The 15,577-nt window shown below is 46.3% G+C and overlaps 1 protein-coding gene across 2 annotated transcripts; it reads left to right on the forward strand.

Moving 5' to 3' along the window:
• The first annotated feature begins 2,389 nt into the window (after positions 1 to 2,389).
• Positions 2,390 to 13,333, forward strand: LOC128134692 (cytochrome P450 2W1). Of its 2 annotated transcripts, none has more exons than XM_052772727.1 (9): positions 2,390 to 2,942; positions 5,848 to 6,010; positions 7,290 to 7,439; positions 7,550 to 7,707; positions 9,616 to 9,786; positions 10,835 to 10,976; positions 11,281 to 11,465; positions 12,088 to 12,229; positions 12,746 to 13,333. In XM_052772727.1, exons 1-9 carry the CDS (start codon positions 2,760 to 2,762, stop codon positions 12,931 to 12,933), a joined length of 1,482 nt encoding a protein of 493 aa, XP_052628687.1. In that variant the 5' UTR covers positions 2,390 to 2,759; the 3' UTR covers positions 12,934 to 13,333. The 2 variants fall into 2 exon arrangements, with proteins under 2 accessions (XP_052628687.1, XP_052628688.1); XM_052772728.1 differs by lacking the exon at positions 2,390 to 2,942 and adding an exon at positions 3,869 to 4,212.
• The last annotated feature ends 2,244 nt before the right edge of the window (positions 13,334 to 15,577 follow it).

Raw genomic sequence — 15,577 nt, forward strand, 5'->3', positions numbered from 1 at the left:
ACACGCTCCGTGCAACTGCTGTGTGTGCTGGTGAATAACACGGTGCTTCTCCAAACTGCCAGGTGATGCTCTGGGGGACAGATTTATCCCCCTGATAAATGTAGTCCTGAATACCACAGTGCAAGATTTTGAAGGTTCGCTCTCCTGATTCCTGCAGGAGCAGGCTCAAGCAGCGTGCTGTTCCTGAGGCCCCTTGCTATGCAAAGTTACAGTAGGATACATCCAGAAATGGTGATTATTACAGTCTGAATTTTAACCCTGCCTGCCCATTGCTGGCTCCAAGGGCAGATGCGGGGAAGGAGACCTTGGTTTCTGCTCTCTAGTCCTCTTTGTCCAGGAGTGGCTGATTTCGAAAGGCTTGACCTCCAAATAATTATACACAGCCCAAGGAATTACTTTCTTTCCCAACTACAAATCCGTGGGTGGTTCAGTGTTGGGCACTCTGTGTAAGGGCTTTTCTTTCTGTGCTCCCCTCTCTGTAATTTCTCCTGTCACTTGTGACATGACCCTGCCCTGACTGGGGAGGTTTTGATTTTTTTTTTTCAGAGAGATCATTTACTCCTAGATAACGATTAATTTTCATTTTAATTTTTAACTTAAATCTCTTTGGTGAAAATGTTTTTGTAGGCCATCTAAGATGCTGTTATCTTTCCCCAGCTTTGCCTCTTTCACGGGTTGCTTCACCCAGCAGGTAATGAGTAACCTTTCCTCCCGCTTGGCAGGCTGAGGGCAGAGAGCCGGGTGTGCGTGGAGAGGTGGGCTGATTGCTTCCTTGCTCCCTTCTCTTTGGGAATCAGAAAGACATTTTCAGTGTCAGAGTGACGTCTCTCTGCCTCTAGCTTTTGGTAATTCTTATGGTGTGAGAAGATGCCGTTCCTACACTGAGTCCTGCTTACCTGCTTTCTGCACGGAGCCCAAAATATCTCCCAGAAATGACTACAGAGGAGGGGTAGGAGCTGAGTCAGCCCCAGGGGAGCGGGGCTCGGGCACAACGGCTGCATTCACAGCCCAGCCCTGACACATCCCGGGGCCGTCCCGGGACACAGCCCTGCGCTGCGCTCCTCAGAGCCACATAGACAAGTCATTGTCCCAGCAAGGGCGCAAAGGCGTGTATCCAGACTCCCCGTCTCCTGCTCTTACCACAGATGCTGTTGTGTGTAACACAAGCGGGTTTGGGATGGTTGGACGGTTCCCGAGCTTGAGAGGGGACTGGGTATGAGCTGAGATCATGTCCTCTCCAGTCAGTCCGTGGCCCGCCCAAGAGGGATGGGAGAGTCCAGGTTTGAATGAGCGTTGTGTCCAGTGTAGGTGTGAACATTGCGCATCTTGGAACAGTCCCAAAGCATCCTCAGGGCTCAAACCATCTCATACCACAGTATGGAGCGGTACAAAATCCTTGTGATCTAAAAGGGCTCAAAAAAACCAGATGTCAAATGCTCTTTTCCTACCTGTGGGACCATTGCATAGTTTGTGAGATCAGGGTAGTTTTACAAAAGTGATGCGTGTTTCCACTAATGTCTCTGACAGGTCTCACTCTGTTAGACATTGCCAGAAACCAGTGGGAACAGCAGATCTTTTACAAAGCCTTCCACATTCTTATTGATTCAATGATCCAGCTCTCCAAGTCATGGTTTTTATATCCCTTTTGTTGTGTATAGAGTGAAAGTGGTACCAGTTGACACTGGATGGGGAGCAGGAAGAAATGCCCCTCACTAAAAGACCCACTCATGAAAGAGGGGGGCACGACACCGAATTACACCTTTGGAGTTTGCAGCAGTGAATTAGTTTTTCACCGGCCTCTGATAGGGAAAAAAACAAGAGGAGGTCAGCAACTCTGCATTTTATTGAGCTTTCTCTAATGTAGCCTGCAGTAAGGAAGAGCAAGAACTGTTCGAGTGCCTTGTTAGGTGTTTTACACTGGGCTGGTGAATCATTCAAGCCAGGTTATAGGGCTACCCTGACATAAGGAGCAGCTTTCTGTCTGCATACCACGTATGTCTTTAGGACAGCCCAGATTCAAAGTGTCAATAAATAGGAAGAGCACAGAGATAAGCAACAGAGCTCCCAATCTCTGGAGGCAGCAAATGGGTCCTGATTTTTCTGGATGTGAAGATTGCCCAGTTCTGTTTCCCTTCACTGGGAGAAAATGCTTCACTGCAAGGACACAAGAAGGTGGAAGAGGAGGGAAGAGGCTGTCCACCCAACTTCATGCATGGCCTGGTGCAAGTCTCTTCGCCTGCAGGACCTGCTTCTCCTTCACTGTACCATGGGATGAGCAATGCTTGTCTACCCTGAAGGATTATTTGGGCATCAGCGTTTGTAAGGTAAAGAGCTAGAAGGCAGAAAGTAAATAGCTGTCTGTGTTCAAAGAAGAATTTAGATGTGAGATAGATGAAGTGGAAATCTTAACAGAATTTTCACAATCGATGCCTCATAGTAAAGCAGATATAGGACTCACAGGTTCTGGGAAATTATTGCAGGCAGAAGAGTCTGAGCTAGGCTTTGGAAATGAAGCAAACCTGCCCCGCTGCACTCGGCAGGGAGCCTGCAGTCCTGCACCTCCACGAGTTGTGCTTGGACTTTGCCTTTTGCAGACATAAATTCCAATTTTTGTGGAGAGCTGGGGGTGGAGGGGAAGATTGTGCAAAGCTCAGCAAAACCCCTGACATCATTTACTCTGAATAAATATAATGAGATAACACGAGCATTCTAATAAAGGTGTTTCGGTGGCTTTCCAGAAAGGCAAGCTCCACCAAAATATGGCTGCCTTCACAGCCCTCTTCATCTGTGGGGTGTGTGCATTGCTTTTATCAGCTGCACTCTATGTTTTAAAAGTTTTTAAGCAATCAGCTTTAAATTTGCCTCCCGGTCCGTTTCCTCTTCCGATCATTGGCAACCTGCATTTGCTGGATATCAGAAGGCAAGACAAGTCACTAATGAAGGTAAGAACGGGTGTCCTTTGTTTCTAGGGTGTTGAACGTCAGCATGTACCTATTTAAAATTCTCCTCTGGTGAGAGTTCTGAGATGATTTTCAGTGCCAAATGCATTCTTAAAAAACTGTGGTGTTTTAAAGGTTTCAGAATGACCAAGGAAACTATGAAATCCCAACTCTGCAAAGGGTGATGTTAAATATGAGCAGTGCTTACATGAGAACTACTCACACATTGAAAACTATGAGTATCCGCATCAGATCAGACCGATGGACCTAAATTTTGGCATCTTCCTTGTGTTGCAAAATACTTTAAAATATTTGAGTGTCCATGTAGCCAAATTGAAAGATGGATGCTTAATTGTGGTTGCCAAAATGGCTTGTATTTCTCACTCGTGTTGCCAGTTTTTTATGAGAATGGGAATTAATATAGCAAAGCCCGAAGAAGAAATGTAGGAGAAATCATTTGAAACAGTGAATGACTTGGACTTATGCAAGACAAGGTTCTCTGTAGGAATCACAGTTGCCTCACATCTGTCTTCCAGAAAAAAGGGGAAAATCTCGATGTATTTAGTCTCTCAGAGCCAAAATGTGGCTCAGCAGGCATTCCCCATGTCAGGACGTGTGTGTGAATATCCTGGACCTTACACCAAGCCTTTTAACATCAGGTTGCCAGCAGCCCTCCGACCTTCTTAGCACTAGGTAGGGGAGAGGAGCTGGCTTTCCCTGTCTCATTCCCATCACCGTGCCATGCAAGGGGCCTCGGAGATGTCTGTGGAGATGCATCTTCATCTTACCCCAGCCAGCTCACAGTGGGCTCGACAGCCAGAGCTTGGGAGCTGGGAAGCGGTTTGGACTGTGGTTCCTGTTTCTGGCAAGACCAGAAATTTTTCTGCCGAGGAGGGTGGGGGACAAGGGGTTTTGTGGTGGTGCATGGATATGCTGGGAAGAATAAGCAAAGCAAAGGCTGGAAAGGAGGTGACATGAGGACCTGGGAGCAAGGTGAGAGCATCTTAGTGAAACATAGACTTGGGGGAAGGTATTGGGCACATTGGCCAGACCGGTGCCTTCTTTCCCCCATTGAACTATAGGATCAAGAAGCCAACTGGGAAAGGGATCTACTGCTGAAAACAACCAGGAAAGGGGTCTACAGCTGCAGCCTGGGGGACCCTCTCGCCATCCTCTGCCCTTTGCAGTCAGCTATGGGTAGGGGGAGATTTTCTACTGAGCTTGTGGAACTGCAATAATGATCTCACGCCTGACATGGCAGAAGTCTTTTAAGGTACTAGCAAACAAGTGACCTGGAGTAGAAAATCCTCCCCAAAAGGAGAATCCCTAAAGGATTCCCCCATGAAAGTTGCACGGTAGATGATGCAGCAACCAAAACATTATTTTGAACAAATGATTGAAATCAGCGTCCCGTGAACTATTTTTTTTTGCGTAAATAAAACAAGCCTGGCTGTATTGCTGAAGCACAGATTAGACTCTGCCTGGGCTACCTATTTGCTTTGGTACAGCAGCAGGGGTTGCTAAGCTTTGGAGCCTCCTCTGGTTTACATTGCCAGAACCGGTCTCCTTTTATGGGACACCAGGCTTGATCTCACCATAGCTTTATGCAGTTTCAACTCCGTTGCTCTCAGTCAAGCCTTAATTCCTTGTAAGGCCTCGCAAGACCATGTTTGTGAGCCTCCAGAGAGCTCCTGCTACCCGCTATCTCGCATCTCACTATAAAGTCCTGATTTGCAGTGGCTTGAACACTACAGTATAGCAGAAATAAAAAGTAGAGTGTGGTATTGTGGTAATTTTCTAAGGCAAGTTGAAAGAGCAATGGTTTCTTATGCCTTCATACGTCCATCCTTGGTGAATCATATTATATACCTCTTTGCATTGATTACAACAAAGCTTTTATTTAACTTTTTATAATTGTTGTGGTTTAACCCCAGCCAGCATCTAAGTACCACACAGCCGCTCGCTCACTTCCCCCCACCCAGTGGGATGGGGTAGAGAATTGGAAAAAAAAAAAGTAAAACTCGTGGGTTGAGATAAAGACAGCTTAATAGGACAGAAACTAAGAAAATAATAATGATAATAATAATAAAATGACAATAATAATAACAATAGAATCACAATATACAAAACAAGTGATGCACAATGCAGTTGCTCACCACTCACCGACCGATGCCATGTTAGTTCCTGAGCAGTGGCCCCCGGCCAGCCTTCCCTCCAGTTTATATACTGGGCATGACATCACATGGTATGGAATATTCCTTCGGCCAGTTTGGGTCAGCTGTCCTGGCTGTGTCCCCTCCCAACTTCTTGTGCCCCTCCAGCCTCCTCGCTGGCTGGGCATGAGAAGCTGAAAAATCCTTGACTTAGTCTAAACACTACTTGGCAACAACTGAAAACATCAGTGTGTTATCAACATTTTTCTCATACTAAATCCAAAACATAGCACTATACCAGCTACTAGAAAGAAAATGAACTCTATCCCAGCCGAAACCAGGACAATAATAAATAAGGCCACCTCTGCTCTTCCATCCTCTTGTGGAGGACTGGAGCATTACAGCCTGCCCAACCAGCAGTTGCTCAGTAGCTGCCTGGCAGATCTCAGTGATGCTTTTATGCTGCTGATGGTGTCCAAAGTGTCTTGTTACTGTCTGCCTCTTTAACCCACTGGTCCAACTTGAGTCCAACCAGCTCAGAATAACAGTAGTTTTGTGGAAGCTGTTGGGTTAAACAGACCAGTGTTTATTTGCTTTGATTCCTTTTTCATTTAAGTGTCTCAGGGCTTTATCTCTGGCATCCCTCCATCCCTTCTGGCCCCAGAAGGAGGAGGGCAGGCAACTCTTCAGCCACCCCAGCAGGACGTACTGCTCCCGCTGATGACTTCCATGCTCTGATTTTTCTTTCCTTCTAGCTTTCCGAGAAATATGGCCCCGTGTTCACCGTCCATTTGGGTTTTCAGAAGGTGGTGGTGCTCACTGGCTATGAGGCAGTAAATGATGTCCTACTGAACACGGCGGATGTGTTTGCGGACAGACCAGCTATACCCATTTTCTATCACATCCAGCATGGAAACGGTACTTTGGTGGCAGGTTGAAAAGATAAGGACGTGCTTGCTCTGCTGTTTCTCAAATGCGTTGTTTCAATTGCACCAGTATTTAAGAGTCTTGATCTGTGTCCTTATCATCGAAGGCTACATTTTATGGGGCTTGGGGGTAGTTGTTTGTTTTCTTAAGAAAAACACTTCTGGGGATCTTCCTATTTGCCTTATCAGTTTTTTGTTTTATCAGTTTTTTGGCACTTGGGTCACATTTCAAGGGGGTTTTTGTGCAGTGCAGAGGGAAGGAAATTATTTTTCACAACGTGAAGGCTGAGGTCCTTGTGCAATCTCTTTTCTACAGTTACTGGGAGTTCAGACAAAGCGTGGATCACGCATGACTCATGATAAAGACTGCAAGAACTGGCAAAAGTGCAATAGCACGGGCTGTTTGTACCTCAAACAATTACTTCTGTAAACAGATTTTTGGCATGTTTCTGAATTGCATGCTAAAAAGTAATGTATTGCCCAAGACTAGACATTGAAAAACAATGAACGGAATAATCCAGGGCTGAAAGGAAAAGATTTGATGACCTAATATGTATATAATGCATACAGCGTGTGGGGTTTTTTTAATCTTGTTTTTAAGAGTGAGGCCCAGTGTGAGGAAGGGTACACTGCGCTACTTTCCCAACCACCGTATGAAGACGTAGACTATGTTCAGCCCTGGAAGCCCTCCTGGGGAGGGGATCTTTTGAATTGTACCCAAACGCCTCCGTGCCCTCTCAGCTGAGCACTTTTTTTGGCCGGTGGGTTAGCCAGCTGGGGGTATACCCAAGCTGTAAGCAAATGTACCTCCCTGCTACCCCTCCTTGTCCCCCTGCACAGTATACAGTTCATCCTCTAAAATGAAAGCTGTTCAGTGAAATCATTTGTCCTGTTCACGACAGGGATGGAGCGGTGTCATCTGCTCCTAGCCTTGCTCTCTGAAACAGCTGGGTCGTTTTTCTAAGGAAAAACAAGTCAGCCTGAGACAAATAACATGCATAGAGCTTTTTACTCTGCGTGGCTGCAAAAAGACAAAGCTATAAACAAGGCAAACCTAGAGCTTTGGTATGAACTGCACCCAACTGTTTAAAATATTGCCTGCTGCCCTCCTGAACCTACCTGGGGCAGTGCTTTCCCAAGCCAGCCCCCCAGTCCTCTCCCAAGCAGGCTGCTCCAGGTTGCAAAATACCTGCACTCCCCAGCTGTGCTTTTGGTGTTTCTGAGAAAATCTTGTACCACCTCAGCAAACAGGGCATGCAATCCCTCCGTAGGTGTGTTCTTTTCTTCTCAAGAGCTCTGGAAGACGACACGGCGATTCACCATAGCCACCATGCGGGATCTCGGCATGGGGAAGCATCTTGGAGAAGAAATGATGCTTGAGGAGCTTCAGTTTCTCATCGAGTTGATCAAATCCTTTAAAGGTGAGCTGGAGGTTGCAGCGGGTGTTTCATGCTACTTTACAAAGCCACTGTGAAGACCTCTGGGTTGCTCCAGAAATGACCAATACAGTTATGATTTTGTTCATTTCTAGGTGGACCTTTCCGATTACGATTATTGAATACGGCTCCCACCAACATCACCTTTGCTATTCTCTTTGGGAGAAGGTTTGATTATGAAGACCCAACGTTTCTCACTCTGTTAAGACTCATAGATGAAGTTATGCACCTTCTTGGCTCTCCATTCTTGCATGTAAGTTACCACCTGTGCTGAGATGCTCCGGTATCTCATCAGAGTTGGTAGGTCAACCCAATTTACTATTGCTGGATGGTTTTGGAGACTCTTTAGGTTACTGAAACAAGATTCATAGAATCATAGAGTGGTTTGGGTTGGAAGGGAGCTTTAAAGATCATCTAATCCAACTCCCCCTGCCATGGGCAGGGACAAGATTCTTTGTTTGGGGTTTTTCTTCCTTCATGAAATCTGCTTGTGAAGGAGGTCCAACATCACATGGCGGCACTGGGCTGAGGTGCTGATGTGACCGTGCCAGCAGAAGGGATGTGCTTGATTCTTCTATAGCCAGAAAGTACAATAACAGAGGCTTCCAGCACGTTGGGACTTGGGGTGGGCAGCGTCCAGGAGCATTAATGGAAATCCACAGAAGTGCTATTGACGCTGCCCTTTATGTTATTATTTTTAGTCACTTTATTTAGCAAACTTTACATTTTACGGCAAACTGTAGTCTCCCATGAGGAAACAGACCCTAATATAGGACTGGGATCTGGGCAACTTTCTGTCTTTGGTGTTTCACAGCAACTGCAGGAAGATGTTCCTGGAGTCTGTCTCAAAAATGTTCGTAGCAGTGTTGGCAAAGAGTTCAGAAAGATTCTGAACTTTCCTGGTTTTGGAGGTTTTTTTGGTTTTGTCAGTATTTTTCCAGCAGTACCCATAATAGAACACAAAATGCCAGCATGTTCAACTCCCTAGTATTTTCAGTTCAAACAAGGCTCAAGTGGCAGAGACAGGAGGGAATCAGGTCCCCCTTGGAAGGCATGGCCAGAGTTTCTTTCTTTAGAAACACACCAGTGATAAAACTATTGAAATACTGACTTTATTTGTGGATGTACAAAGAAAAAGAGCCACGCTCATTCCAGTTATTTCCTGCTGAATGCTGTGTGAACATCCCAAAAGTAACCTCTTGCCTTAGGGACAATTGCTTGTGTATTTGGGGGTTACTAGGTTTTCGTCTCTTGCTACAGTTTCTTAAACTAGTGAAATTACAGAGTAGTAGTACCAAGTACAGAGCTGCGGACATTATATACGGACCTCTCATACCTCCTGTCGTGGCATTAAATCAATACCTGCTCAATGGAGCTTCATAAAAAGAGCATTCCAGCTAAGATGCTCTCATTTGAGCCAAGAGCTCTTGTTAAACTTAATCCTCCATCACAAGGAATAGAGTATTAGTTACTTAAGGTACTATTGAAACAGTCATTCAAAAAGCTGTTTAAAAAAAAGATGTCGATGAATTTATTTTTTAGTTTTTGCAGAAAACAGCAAAAATTATAACCAGTTAGCACAAGCAAGAGATTTGTGGATCTTATTCTGCAGCTTGTTTATTTATAACATTGAGAAATGGTGTAAGTAACCCCCCTGCACATAAAATGCAACTGTTTATTGTGCTGTGAAATTTAACGATGCTGAGAACTGAGTGTAATTGATTTATAATTCATGTGAAAGTTAAAAATGATGATCTAACAACTTTAAAACGTAAGTATTTTGGCTTGCTAAACATTTGGAATTTTCATTGCGTAATGCGTAATGCTTTATCTTTTTGCTTTATTACCTCTTTAAAAATGTAATTTCATTGTTTCATGAGTTTACTATCACTTTCCCTTAATTGTATTTTTTTTAATTCATGTTTATAGGCTCTGTCTAGACAAGTCTGATAGGCTCCATTCATTTCTGTAGAGAATTTTTAATAAGAGGAGGCATTTTTATACATTAAAACTTTTTAGTTACCAAAAAGGAGAGACTCCAATGACATGTCATTTGGTTCCTCACATAAATGACTTCTTCATTATGATACTCGAGTTTTACAAGGTAATGGGTGAATTACATTTTTTTTCTGTGATTTTTTTTTCCTTTTTTACTTTTTAGTTATTTAATTTCTACCCATTCCTTGGATTTCTCCTCAAACCTCACAAGATGATACTGAAAAAAGTAGAAGAGGTGTGTGTGATCCTAAAGAAGTGCATCAAGGAAAGCAAAGAAAGTATTAATGAAAACAACCTGAGGAGCTACATTGATGCGTTGGTATTCAAACAAGAGGTATTTTAACAATACGACAATTCCTAGTGCAGTATCTTATACAGAGATTCTCTGTGTTGCTTGTCTAATGAACGTGCTCTACTATGGTCTATATAAAAATATTTAAATTTGGGGTAAACATCCTCCTATTTTAATACATTAAATAGAGCATACTGAAGGAAAAGCAAGAAATAATTAAGCAGACTGTATCACATGGATGTCTAAAACTTGTCCTCAGGTGTCAGCTACAGTCCCTTCCTTGCTGGGGAGAGAGAGGTAATGTCATTTTTCCAACACACTCCAGGCAGACGCATCCCTCCCTACGGGCTTGGGAAGAGGCAACACATTCCCAGCTGCAGAGATGCACAAGTTCCTATGGTGTTTGTGCAAACACATCACCAGCTCCCACGTAGTGGCTTTACCAACAGGAGCGATAGTGTGGGAGTATAGAAAGGAGGGACTAGTCTGTATTTGCCCTTTTTCTCCAAGCGTTTGCATCTGCGTACTTGAGACGGGTGGTGGGCAGGACGGGTACTTGGGCTTGACGCCTTGTGCGAGTGCCTCGGCTGTTGCACACGGGAACAGGCAAAGCGTTTCCCATCAGCAGTGTGAAGCAGAGGCAGCGGAGTTGATGTGCCAGTGGTGTCCTGGGCTTTCCTGCGGCTCCTGAAGGGCCTGGCACACACCCGGGCAAACCTCAGCTCCCTGGCTCGGGAAGGCACTGTCCTGCACCTCCCATCAATTTTTCCAGCTTCTCAGAATCCACGGGCAGGGGCTGGAAGTCCTGAGTCGATCAGATAACCACTGCCCAGAGCAGATAAATGTCATGTGGTGTTGGAAAATCAATGAACTTGTCCAGTGAGTTCATTTTTTGGGGACAAAATCTCAAGTGTGAAAATATTTCTGCTGGAAACCGAAGGATTTCTCTAATGGTATGTCAACGCAGTGCATCTTGGCACTAGTAATTCACATGCATCCCACTGTAATGTCTCTGAAGACTAGGTTACCTGTCCAAGTTCTCTCTTTCCATGCTAACAGCAGTGGTTTTTTTCTTTTTATTTCCCTAAAGGAGCAAAATAAAAGCAATACACTTTTTCATGATGCAAATATATTGGCCTCTGCACTCGACCTGCTCATGGCTGGCACTGAGACAACATCTACAACATTGCAATGGGCCATCCTGCTGCTGATGAAGTACCCAGACATTCAAAGTAGGACATCTTTACGGTTTTGCTTTTCTTACATAGGGTACTGAAGTACTCTGCAGTGACTTCATAAGTGATGCTCACCTGTAAAATCTTCATAGCCTCTCATGCATCCAAAATCTGAGCACCTGGAACCTGTCCATCTCTGTCCAAGCATTGTATGCTGCCATTCAGGACCAAAGGATCTGAGGGTTTTTTCTCTCTCTGCTCCCAGGGGCTGGGCAACCTCCTAACAGTCAGCATGAGTTGGGATTTGGAGGTGCTTTGCCACTGAGGGAAACTCACTTTGTGCCTTTCCTTTGCCCTGCAGAAAAGGTGCACGCAGAGATTGAGCGAGTTCTTGGCCCTGGCTGCTTGCCTACATTTGAGGACCGGAAAAAAATGCCATTTACCAATGCTGTGATCCATGAGGTGCAGAGATTTGTCACCCTCCTGCCCCATGTTCCACGGTGCACCTCTGTTGACACCCACTTTAAAGGCTACTTCATCCCCAAGGTACTTGCTGCTCTCCGGACCGAGAGAGAGGGGTGCAGCACACCAGTGACCCACAGGGCAAAATGTCACAAGGAGTGGGAGAGCTTGAAGCACAGGGCTTTTGGTGGGGAAGAGCCAGTTCCCTAATCGCCCATCTCCTCTGTGCTCACGCTGATGTCAGTGTGACTTTAGCGTTATGCACAAAACTTCCCATTTCCCATAGCTCAATCTTTGTGATCTGGAGTCTGTTCCTTATCCTCTCCACTCTCCATTGCCATTCATTCCCTGTAGAGCACTTCTGCCTCTAAAGTCCCACGACATTGTCTCGTTGCCGGCTTAAGGCAAGCGCAGAGCAGCTGGGCAGGAAGGAAGCCTGGCCCACGTCTTTCTTCTGCTTCATAACTCAGGAACAGCCAACAACCATTGTTGTTTAATTGCATATTAGTCAGTAATTCCAGTGAACTGGGTATCCACGCTAACTAAGGGTCATTTGGTCATGTGCAAGCCCAGAAATTAGTTCTTCAGAGATAGAAGTTTGTTTGCAGACACAGCCCAAAGGGAGGAACGGTTATGTGGCTGAATGGGCAAAGCCAGAAGTTTGCTACATCCACACATGCTAAAGCAGAGCGTGGTTGTGCTGCAGGGAACAACGGTGATTCCTCTGCTCACCTCCGTGCTGCTGGATAAAACGCAATGGGAGACGCCAGATGAATTCAACCCCAACCATTTCCTTGATGCGGATGGGAACTTCGTAAAGAAGAAAGCGTTCCTGCCCTTCTCCACAGGTAACGAAATTGTTTGATCCCGCACAGGGCACTGAGTTCCCAGTGCCCCTCAGAAGATATTGGCCAAGTGGCAGGATCCGAGCCTCTGTTGGGAACAGCACAGACATCAGTGGCGGGGATGGTTTAGAAATGCCTGCCCTGGGTTTTGATGACTTGCAGACAGCCCCTCAGCCCACACCGGGAGGCACACCGGGCCCGGGTGTTTAATGACACCACTGGGACCTACAAAAGATTCAACACCTACGAGCAAGAGTTCAACGTTCCCTCTGCCTTGGAAAGGCTGGTTTCTAGGGTGTCCCAGATCAATTCCTTGCAGGCTCGGAGTGAAACATCTCTGTTCAGATGCCTGTAGGAGACCAATGGTGATGGCTGCTGAATATCATGCCATGCTATTTTGCATTTCTGAGGCCTATACTGTCCTTCACGCTATTGCTACCAAGTAGCAGGCAAGAGGTGTCGGGCTGAGCCGCCACTTACCCAATCATTCCACCAACAGCCATGCTTTTGGCATTGCAGGGCGGAGAAACTGCATCGGAGAAAGTCTTGCTACGATGGAACTCTTCATCTTCTTCACAGGCTTGATCCAGAAATTTACTTTTAAGCCTCCACCTGGGGTCAAAGAATCTGAGCTGGACACGACCGCAGAGGCTGGATTCACCATGAGACCCCATCCACAGTGTGTCTGTGCTGTGCTACGCCAATAAGGCCAAGGCTCTGAACTGAGACAAATCCACGTAGTAGTTTCGTACAGAGCCTAGCAGATGCATTAGAGACAGGTAGTGTCTTCTTACTCAAAGCCTTGCAAGTGCTGGCTATATGCTTAAAATACCTGTTGAACAAGTATTTTTCTAAGAAGCAGAGGAGGGCTGGTGGGTAAGGTTACCTGGAAAATTCCAGCCTGATACATGACAGGACAGCCACTACTTTACACATCAAATACAAAACATTACTCTAGTTCTGAGCTTCTGGGAGAGGATGCTTCTCAAGAGTGGATCATTTCTTCATCTGGAGAGCAATATTAGATACAAATGTTGGTCGTCATCTAACCCCTGCTCTTTTCCCATTCCCTACTGCACATGGGATAAATTATTCCCAGATACTTGCTCTTTCTATGTCTGATGGATGCTCTTCCAACACTTTCCAGACTTCTGGTTTTGAATCCCAGATGCCAAAAGCTGGACTTTTTAGGTTGCCCTTGCTCTGAGCAAGGTTCAAAGAACCTTAGCATGGTTCCTTGGGAGTCTTTGGCCCTTTCTGGGTGCAGGCTCTGCTACGCCTGCACTGATGTGGGACTTAACAGCTCTCCCCAGAGAAGTGAAGACACTCCCCTCCCTCCCCTACATTTTTACAAAGGTAGCTCAGATACATAAGCACAACTTCTTTTCAGAGCACCATGTGTGAACAAGCAAGAGTGCAAACATTGCAAAGATACTTCTAAAATGCTCTTTCCTTACGCAGCACAGAAGCCGGGCAGATCCAGGCAAAGTGACAGAAAACCTGTCCATCTTCCCTTTCCTTACTTCTCTCAGCTTTCTGTGAGATTTGTCAGGACCCTGTCTTTTCCCAGCATTCCCATCTCTTCTTCTCCTCCTCTGAGATGACTAGAGATGGAGCCTCATCACATTCCCTCATCAGTGAAGGCAACAGGCCGCTTTTACAGCAGCTGGCTTCTTCCTTGGTCTGAAATGCTGATAGGACTGCAATGGGAGGTGGGTTGAGCCATTGCTCCACAGTGTTTGAGCCGGTTAAGCCCTGGGAGGGATCCCAGACTGCTGTAGGGTGGTGAGGAGAAGATTCCTCCTGTTCCCTGCATACTACCCGATTCTTCCAGGTCCATGGTGAATAAATAGTGCATGTGTCTTTGCTCCCAGCCTTGCTCGCAGATGAATGCAGTTGGACTGGGGGTGCCTAAAGCCTCAAGGCTTAGCTCTGCCCTCCTTAGCGGGAATTTGTGCCTGGCAGGGTGCTTTACCCCAGGAAGGACTGCAGGGCTGGGCTCTCTGTGACTCAGAGGGATCGTGGTGCCATCTCGTGGCAAAAAGAAAATAGAAATTATATTCTGCACAGCGCTTATTGCTCTGGCCGGCGCGCAGAGGGGCTGCAGATACAAGGCAGCCCTCGTTTTACATTATCTATACGGTTGCTGCAATCCTTACACCTGCTCGTTGCCCCTGTGAGAGCAGGAGCCCCTGGTCCCAGCATCATCCAGCCTAGGGATGGCAGGCTGGGCTGTGGGACGTGCTCCCCAGCTGCATGTGGCACGAGCCACACACACAGTGTGAGTCAGATTTGTACTTTAAAAATAAAGCCACCTGTCCTGCCCCAAGATGTTTGCCTTCAATTCGGGTCAGTGCGTCGCAAGGCATAAATGTGTTTTGCAGCTAGAGGGAAGACCCTTGGGGCCACTGAGGAATGTGGAAATGGTGTTTCCACCCCTGAGAGCTAATGTTTTCTGCTAGATAAATATGTAGCTGAGTCATAATCGATGTTCTGCCATCGTTTGGCTGAACAAATAAATGGGAGGCAAGCAATTTCTTTTGCGGAGATATATTCAGCTGTCTAATTCAGTGTGCTGGGGAGTCATCACTTCCATCCATCTGCTAACGCAGGCACACGGAGGATGCACTTTTCAAAGGAATCAAAGAAACCTGTTTTCCTTGGATGTTTGCACCTGGTAGCTCATGGCTCTTGTTGAGGCACGGGTATTGCGCGGTCTGCTGAATCTCTGTACGCGGCCAGCACTGCTGCAGGCTCTGCTCTGCCTGCCGGGGAGTGCCAACGCAGAAGGTGATGTCCAAAAAGAGCAGGCTCTGAAGGCTGCTGTGCCGTGTAGGAAGGGATCCATCTCTCTCCTTCAGAGCCAAGAACCCGAGAGCCCATGGCAAGGGGTCAGGTCTGAGGTTCCCGCAGTGAATTCGTGCAGATTTGAACCCAGCCCAGTTTTGTCCCCCGGAGCACTAGATTGTTGCCACACCTGTCTTTTGATTTCATATTACTTTTGGAGGGCACTAGAGCAGGAAAAGTCCTAGCCTCTCTGAAGCCAAAGGCAAGTCTTTTGTTTATTTCAGGAAGGCCAAGATTTCCTTCATTGAGTTGATACGTGGCTTGCTCCTCCGTCGCTTTACCTGTCTCTCCCTGCCTTCCCTGAAGAAGACCCCATCCTGCTGCCACCACTCCTCAAGAGTGACGTTCCCAGCAGGTGACACTTTGGGAGGGCAAGAGGGGAGAGGCTCAGGGTCCAAGGCACTAAGCAGAGGGACAGCACCAGCATCAGTGAAGCTGTGGTGGCAACCTTTCATTCAGCCTCTGCAAGCAGGAGTTGAAGACATAAAAGTGAAAACCAAGGCT

The sequence above is a fragment of the Harpia harpyja genome, chromosome 21 (genome assembly GCF_026419915.1).
Source record: "Harpia harpyja isolate bHarHar1 chromosome 21, bHarHar1 primary haplotype, whole genome shotgun sequence".
Taxonomy (NCBI): Eukaryota; Metazoa; Chordata; class Aves; order Accipitriformes; family Accipitridae; genus Harpia; species Harpia harpyja.

Excerpts from the sequence above, each read along its gene's own strand:
- LOC128134692 (XM_052772727.1), top strand. The coding sequence starts at position 2,760 with ATGGCTGCCTTCACAGCCCTCTTCATCTGTGGGGTGTGTGCATTGCTT. Across the intron at positions 2,943-5,847 it reads AAGACAAGTCACTAATGAAG|CTTTCCGAGAAATATGGCCC; the intron begins GTAAGAACGGGT and ends CTTTCCTTCTAG. Across the intron at positions 12,230-12,745 it reads GTTCCTGCCCTTCTCCACAG|GGCGGAGAAACTGCATCGGA; the intron begins GTAACGAAATTG and ends TTGGCATTGCAG.